This window comes from Durio zibethinus, chromosome 13, assembly GCF_047325235.1.
Source record: "Durio zibethinus cultivar Kanyao isolate XHJ-2024 chromosome 13, ASM4732523v1, whole genome shotgun sequence".
In the NCBI taxonomy this organism is placed as follows: domain Eukaryota; kingdom Viridiplantae; phylum Streptophyta; class Magnoliopsida; order Malvales; family Malvaceae; genus Durio; species Durio zibethinus.
This window is the reverse complement of record NC_143174.1, coordinates 9,216,011-9,224,074: the sequence shown is the minus strand read 5'-3', so window position 1 is coordinate 9,224,074 and position 8,064 is coordinate 9,216,011. Positions and strand designations below refer to the sequence as shown.

At 31.6% G+C, this 8,064-nt stretch overlaps 1 protein-coding gene across 1 annotated transcript; it reads left to right on the top strand.

Moving 5' to 3' along the window:
• Window positions 1–2,574: 2,574 nt before the first annotated feature.
• LOC149515304 (phytoene synthase 2, chloroplastic-like) lies at window positions 2,575–5,151 on the top strand. The gene is made up of 6 exons (XM_089742467.1): window positions 2,575–3,246; window positions 3,438–3,488; window positions 3,759–3,931; window positions 4,050–4,285; window positions 4,378–4,570; window positions 4,875–5,151. Exons 1-6 carry the CDS (start codon window positions 2,931–2,933, stop codon window positions 5,031–5,033), a joined length of 1,128 nt encoding a protein of 375 aa, XP_089598593.1. The 5' UTR covers window positions 2,575–2,930; the 3' UTR covers window positions 5,034–5,151.
• The last annotated feature ends 2,913 nt before the right edge of the window (window positions 5,152–8,064 follow it).

Sequence of the window (8,064 nt, the reverse complement as noted above, 5' to 3'; positions counted from 1 at the left end):
GTTAGTACTAAAGAGAAAAAAAAAAAAAAGAAATTTTAAAATATTAAAATTTTGAAATTTTAAAAAATGGATTTTTTAAATACTAAAAAAGGTTCAGAATTATAAAATTATAAAAATATCAAAATATAAAATATTTTTAAAATATCAAAATCAATAATTTTAAAAAAATAATTTAAAAATTCAAAATAGGATTTCTTTTTAAAACAAATAAAACTTTTATAAAAAAAATCAAAGTAAAAAAAAAAAAGAGAAAAGGATTTGGGGAAAAAGAACGGGAAGGGGAAAAGGGAAGGAAAAAAAAAAGCAAGGGGGACAGGTTGATCAGTCATCGATCGATCAGTTCGTGGATGATCAGGCTGATCGACTACGATATGCCTTGGGTCGATCAATCGTCGCCGTTCATAGCCACCTCCCCTCCCCTCCCTTTTCTCTATTTTCTTTCTCTTTTTTCATATTTTCTCTTTCCTCATTTTTTTTGGTCTTTCTTTTATTTTTTAATTTGAAAAATATTTTATATTCCTTTTATTTTATAATTTAAATATAAAAAGTTAAAAATAAAAAAATAATGTAGCATTTTTCACCATATATCATAATTTTATTGGAATTTTTTTCATATTAATTTGTTGACTAACAATGTTTTTCAAAAGGGGTAAAGTATGTAACCGAAGTGAACTTTGAGAATTTAGTTGTGATTTTTATTCTTTAGATGTGATAATAGTTTGGGATGAAATCAGTATTTAACTCTAATCAGAATGTTCATTCATATATTTTTTAAAAAACAAATTACTTCATTAAGTATTCAAATATTTTAAATTTAAAATGAAATATAATGAGAATATAACTATTTAATTGTTAGCTTAAAGCAATTTCAATCTCTTAGAAAATTAAAATTTTGTTTTTGTTTTATATTTTTAAAATAAAATTTTAAAATAGTTATCTTTTGGCACATTGTAACAATAATTACTTAATACATAAAAAATAGCTTTGCCTCATGGGATGCATGGGACATATAAAATTTCAGTAAAAATAAATTAATTATTTATAAATTATAAATAATTTTTTAAAATAACAAATGCAATCTTAATATTGCATTGCATTCTAATACAAATATATTACCTTTGAAAGCATAGAGAAATATATAAAAAAGTGAATTAGCATTATTTAAAAAAAAAACAAAATCCAACAACACGCATCAATATATATAAGAACATGACTCATACTTTACTTTTCGACATCAAGTCTATCTCAAACACTAGTATCAACTTTTTAATTTTTTACAATAATAATAAATATTTAAATCATATTTCTTTATCATACTTTTCAAATGCCTTTTTCCAAAACATTTTTTATACGAGCTTTTCTTAACTGGAGTTTTTTTATCAACTATAACAACGATGCGAAGCTAAACCCTGCTATTGTTAATTAGTTTTAGGTTAAATATTTAATGTTTATGTAATGAATAATAGGAAATTGAGATGAAATGAATTTCTTGCACTTTTTTTTGGTGTTTTCTAGGACATTTTCTTCTTAGTTCTAAATGAAATGTTCTACTCGAAAAATATAGTTCAGGGATTTATAAAATCCGAAATGAGACGGTAGATAAAACAATAAAAAAGAATTGAACGCAGTGACGCCATTATCAACAAGGCCAGTTGTTGATTAAATATTTATCAGTAAACTTTCACAATCAAACCACAACCTGAATCTGTTTTTACATGGGTTAATTTCTATGTGTATCGGTTCCTTGTGTCAAAATGTGTCGTCCATTAATTTTTCTGCTGTTTTCAAAGTGTTCCCTCTGCGAAGTCATTATGTCAGTCCACTTATTGGTTGGATTTAATGGACTTCAGTATTTGGATTTGGGTTGAGACTCAGCCTAAGGCAATAATCTCATCTTTGGTATTTGCGTCGGACAAATAGAAACTCCAGACAATTTGTTCACAGACTGAATCAATCAACGAGTTGAGATGCCTTATTTCTAGTTTTTCAGGCAATCCGATCACATCATGATAGCAACATCTATTTATTGCAGCTGTTGTGTGCTATGTGCACATTTATCCACATATTGCTTGCTGAAAAATATTTATTTGCAGATATAATTTTATTCTTTGCAGCCATCTCATTAATTACACTCACATTTTAAATTAATTTTTTGAAAAATTACTCAATACAATAAAATAAATATCGTTTATTAACAATCCCATATTCCATCTTGGTATACTAAAATCAAAGGTAAAACCATTTACTGTCGAGACAGACTAACCCAAGAATGGAGCCAAATCAAAACTGTTGCTACAGTAAAGATAGATTTGAAATTTTTATACTGCATCCATCCGAAATGAACAGTCTAGTTCGGCTCCTAGGAAAATAAGCCTATTGCAATAAAGTCCAAATCATTAAGGACATTAGCGTCAAAATCGAACTGAAAGGTCTAACAAGGCATCAAGCAAGATCAAGATTCCCATCTGGTTTCCAGTACAGGACAGGGTTTTGCCTAAATGCTCTATTTGGTTTGTCTGGACAAATGCACCATCTTTGTCCAACCCAATATTCTCAAGAAAAGATGTTATCGACGTCATCATATATAATACTATGCTAATCGAAAATTTATTGGCAGAAGAAAAGAAAACGACATATGATATGGCAATGTGAATTTGTTGAATTTCCCCTTTCAATCACTTTTTTTTATGACAATTGATCATTAAAGAAACAAATACAAACGAACAAACTTCTTACCAGTCCAATCATGAATTAAAAGATTCTGAACCAATAGCATAATTGTATGCAGATTATGTATCAAACATTCAAACTAATCAATTCAGCAAGGGAGATATTTCCACATAACTTTCTTCTGGATCTTGATACCTTTCCCAATATTTAATCTCTCTTTCCACTCTGCTCAGCCTTCTGAATCTTGCTAGGGTTGCCAGATGTGTATAACATTTTCACTTACATCTAAACCTTGCGTTGGAGCCAGCCATGGAAGCTTACAGTTTCGAAAATCCATGGAAGCAAGAGCAGAAGTAGCGATCACAGCTCCAAAAACATCAATCACCTTCCCCGGATTGACAAAGCAAGGCATTCCCCACACTGATTTACAAGAGATTATCAGAAGGCAATCGTGGCCTAACAACTTAGCAAAGGAAGGCAACTGCAGAAAACCACAGTTCCATCCTATGTTCCTTGAAGAAGCTTACAATAGGTGTAGGAACATTTGTGCAGAATATGCCAAGACTTTCTATCTAGGTCCAACCCCATTTCCCCTCTCTCCATCAACTTCTAAAGAGTTATCTAAAAGTTTTAAAAATTCTAGCAATTCAAGTCTCAATTGATCAGTTTTTCTTCTTTAAATTATACAACTTTTTTGCCAATGGAACCATCTTATGAATATAATACACGAGTTGGAGTTTGATGTTTCTGATGCTTATATGATGCAGGTACCTTGTTGATGACAGAGGAGCGGCAGAAGGCCATATGGGCAATTTATGGTAACAAATAAATTATCACTAATATTTGCAAATTATTTAGTAAGCTAAAATTTGATTTCTAATCTAAGTAAAGCAGATAATTAATTATATCATACGTTATTCAGTAACTTGAAGCGTATTTCATCAGTAACAGTTTTGCATATTTCCATTAAAAAAATTGAGAAGAATGAAGAAACAGATAGGCGACTTTAGTGTTTCATGGCTTTGGAGGAAAGGGATTGTTCTTCTTTAATTAATTAATTATTTTGTGACTGAAATATGAGTCTGCAGTTTGGTGCAGGAGGATAGATGAACTGGTTGACGGGCCGAATGCAGAGTATATGAGTCCTGCTGTTCTTGATAGGTGGGAAGAGAGACTGCATAACATCTTTGAGGGTCGCCCCTACGATATGCTAGATGTTGCACTCTCCGACACTGTTTTCAGCTTTCCCCTGGACATTAAGGTATATTACAGATGCTTGCTACCAGAAGCATTTGCTTACTCCATTTTTGTCCCTAACATGCCACATTATTCTTATTGAAAAATCCATCTGATAATGGAATTATCTGTTTCTCATATAGCCTTTCAGGGACATGATTGAGGGCATGAGAATGGATACAAGGAAATCTCGCTATAAAAATTTTCAAGAGCTTTATCTTTACTGCTACTATGTAGCAGGAACTGTTGGGTTAATGAGTGTTCCAGTTATGGGGATTGCACCAGAGTCCCCTGTTTCTGCTCATACAATATATAACGCAGCACTCAACTTGGGCATCGGAAATCAGTTAACAAACATTCTTCGAGATGTAGGGGAAGAGTAAGTCTTTATATTGCTTATGAAATTCATAATTCAACTTGTCCAAATCCCCAACTTATTTCAAGTGGCTCCTTTGCTTTTGTTCTTTTCAGTGCTTCACGAGGGAGAGTTTATCTTCCTCAAAATGAGCTTGCACAGTTTGGTTTATGCGACAAAGATGTGTTATCCAGGAAGGTAACCGATGCCTGGAGAGATTTCATGAAAGAGCAAATTACAAGGGCAAGGTTCTTTTTCAATCTAGCTGAGGAGGGAGCTTCACATCTTGACAAGGATAGCCGCTGGCCGGTATGCACTTGAAATCACATTTGAACATCCTACCCACACACAAGAATCTAGCGCCGTATTTTGCATCACATGCAGTTAGTTTAAAACAATGGTTTGGTTTATGCATGCTTCTTGTCGTATTAGAAGCCTTGAACCCCAAATTGGTTGTTTACTCGAAATAGATTGGATATTTACGTGTTCACACTACTCCAAATGCTTTGCGAGTTGGCATGAACTATGATAATTCTATTAGTCAAATAATTAGATTTAAATCTCCTAATCGACTAATATCATGATGAGCTCTTAACATTTTGAAACTTTGCAGGTTTGGTCATCGTTACTATTGTATCGAAAGATCCTAGATGCAATTGAGGATAACGATTATGATAGCTTGACAAAACGAGCATTTGTTGGAAGGACCAAGAAACTTCTCACATTACCCATAGCATACACTAGAGCTTTATCAAAACGTAGTTTGAGATAGAGATTGTGTAAGAAAGAATATACAGAAGTGATTATTGTGGTGGCCCTGTATATATTTGATGATGTTACATTTATAACAGAAGTGGAGAGAGAAAAGAATTGTTTGAAGTGAACTCAAACACTACTTTATCGTTTTAAAAATTCCCAATATATCAATTTGCACTAGCATAAATTTATAGATATGATTAATCTACCATAATTTCCTACTTTCGTTCATTAGTTATCATTTCTAGATGGTAGGCTACAAAATAATAAGTTTAAAATAAATGTAACTTATAACATATCATGTTATAAAGCAATAATTTCAAGTAAATGATACTACTTTTGTGTCCCAATAAATTTTTCATGTTTTTACTTTTGTTAGTAAAAAATTTTTAAACTCTCGTTTCTTATTATTTTATATTTATCATAAATAAAAATATAAAAAAATATATCTTACATGCTTCAAACGAAGTAGGTTTTAAATATGTATTTCATAAAATTTAAGTAATTAAAATATATAAAATGAAAGTGGTCAAAGTTAAAAAGGTTGACTCATGCAAATTAATTGTAACAATTTAATTAAGTCCGAAGGGAATATAGATATATATATATATATATGTATATTACTAAAATTAAATCCAATCTAACAAAATATGCATTACATTCTTCCTGCTCTTGAAATAACTTGTCATCCATTAGGGTGAAATCTTTAAAAACACCTATTATTTTTTCATAGCCTTTTTGTTTATTTCCAGTAGACCAGTTCATAGTCGAACCAAAACTAAATAAGTTACAAACTTGTCTAGACCCAAGCCGAAATATAGATCTCATTTATTGCTTAGTCCCGACCTTAAACAAAAAAAAGTTGTTTAAATCCTCCAAGTTTATCTAAATTTTATTTTTTTTCAAAAATAAAAAATAATAGAATTATAATAAATAATTAACAAAATAAAACAAAAATAATTTTATTAATTTAATATGGTGTTCAGATAGGATTTGATACATGAAAACAATGGTATTAATGTGTATATATATATTATTTAATTATCTATTTATTTTTAATTCAAATAATTATAAATATAAAATACACATAAATAACTACCGAGTTCGACTTGGACTTTAAATGTTACACACAACGCATGGCTTGATTTCTAAATGGATTTTTAGTTTAAGCCAAACTTATTTAATAGGATAAGTATTCATTTCCAACGCCTTCAAATTTTTTAACGAGCTTTTGAGTTTGAACGAGTAGCTCGACCCTCGAACCGATCTAATTTCAAGTGATGATGAGGCTTCTAAAAAGTGTAGAGTTACTCTATAATAAAAGAGATAGTGTTGTAAACAAATAAAATGGACTGTACAAAAATGATGACAAAAAAATTGGAGTAGACCCTACAGTGTTAAATATGGTGGCAAATAGTGGTAGATAATGTATAGATAATAGGGAGACAGAGGAACAAGGTAAAAGATAAGATGCAGAAATGAGCTAAGAAGGAGAAAAAGCTGTAAAGAGAGTTTAGAGAAAAAGTTTGTAAACAAGCTAAAGAGTTTTCAAATGAGTTGTGAGAACTCTTATATTAGGTCTCAAAGAACAGTTTGATTTGAATAGTAGCATTTAATCTCATGATTAGAGAATGTTAAATTATCGATGTAGACACCGATTTTGTTCGGGTCTACTGTTTTATTTTTTTTATAATAATAATATTTAACAAAACAAACAAAAAAACAAAAAAAAAACAAAACAAACAAAAAAACAAAAAAACAAAACGGAAATAAGACAGAAGTCAAGGGGTTGGTACGGCGTCAAACTGCCCCGACCAACTCCGCGACCAACTCCCTGTCAGCCACCCAACCAACTCCCCGACCAACCCAACCAACCCCCTGACCAGCTCTCTCAGCCTACTTACAGCCACCCTATAGCCACCTAGATTTTCCTAAATCGAAACCCTTTAAAATCCCCAGCCATCTTCCTCATTGAGAGATCGGTCAGCTCTCAAACAAAAAGAACAAAAACCCATTTTCAAATACACAGCTATCCCTCAAAATACACAAACAGATCTAGCCAAAAAAAGGGCACAGAAACGTAAAAAAAAAAAAAAAAACACAAAAAAAACGAAAACAAAAACCAAAAAATAACACAGTCCTCGCCTACAGCGAGGAACCTCAGCGTCGAGCCACCTGCAAAAGCCAAGAAATCATCAGTTTTGCCGAAAAAAAAAAGAGAGAAGAAAAACCAAAAACTTCAAAACTCGATCTACGCGAATCAAGGCCGTTTTTGGTGAAAAAGAGGTCAGATCCGTGCTCAGGGGGTCGAGAAGATTTCGTGGGAGAATTTTGGGGTTTTTCCAACCACCGGAGATGACGGCCGGTCGACGTGCGGCTGAAGAAAAAGAGAGAAGAAAAAAAAATGGGCTGTTTTTTTTTTTTGAAGACCGAAAATATGACGAAAAAAAAATATTTTGACTTTTATATAAATTATCAATAGCCAAAACGACGTCATTTCAATAAAACCCAAAACGACGTCGTTTTAACCAAAGAAGGATCCGCGTGTTAACCCAAACCCGACTCGATATCCGCGCAACCCGACCCAACGACCCGTTCCAGCCAGCCTTGAATCGGTTCATATGAACCGCCAGTGTACCAGATTGAACCGATCAGATCGCCCGAACCACCGATCCAATCGTCGAACCGGTCAGACCGCCCGGACCAGCGTTGACCGGTCCGGTTTAGGTAAAAAAAAATTTTTTTTTTAATTTTTTAATTTTTTATTATTATTATTTTTTGTTATTTTAAATATTTTTTTTTATTTATGCATGATAAATTTATAAATTTGTTAGAATAAATGTTTAATCGTTTTAATAATAATAAAATTAAGAACAAATAATAATAAAAAATATATTAAAATGCTTTAAAAATAATAATAATAATCTTTCCTGCCTAGATGTTGGAGGGAATAAAAATATTTTTCTAAAACAATAATTCCGCCTAGATGTTGGGGAATTATTGTTAATTATTTTTCATAAATAAACATAAGAAATTTTTAATTAATC

Coding starts and splice junctions, on each gene's coding strand:
- LOC149515304 (XM_089742467.1), top strand. CDS start 2,931: ATGTGTATAACATTTTCACTTACATCTAAACCTTGCGTTGGAGCCAGC. Junction 3,489..3,758: donor GGCCATATGGGCAATTTATG/GTAACAAATAAA, acceptor ATGAGTCTGCAG/TTTGGTGCAGGAGGATAGAT. Junction 3,932..4,049: donor GCTTTCCCCTGGACATTAAG/GTATATTACAGA, acceptor TTTCTCATATAG/CCTTTCAGGGACATGATTGA.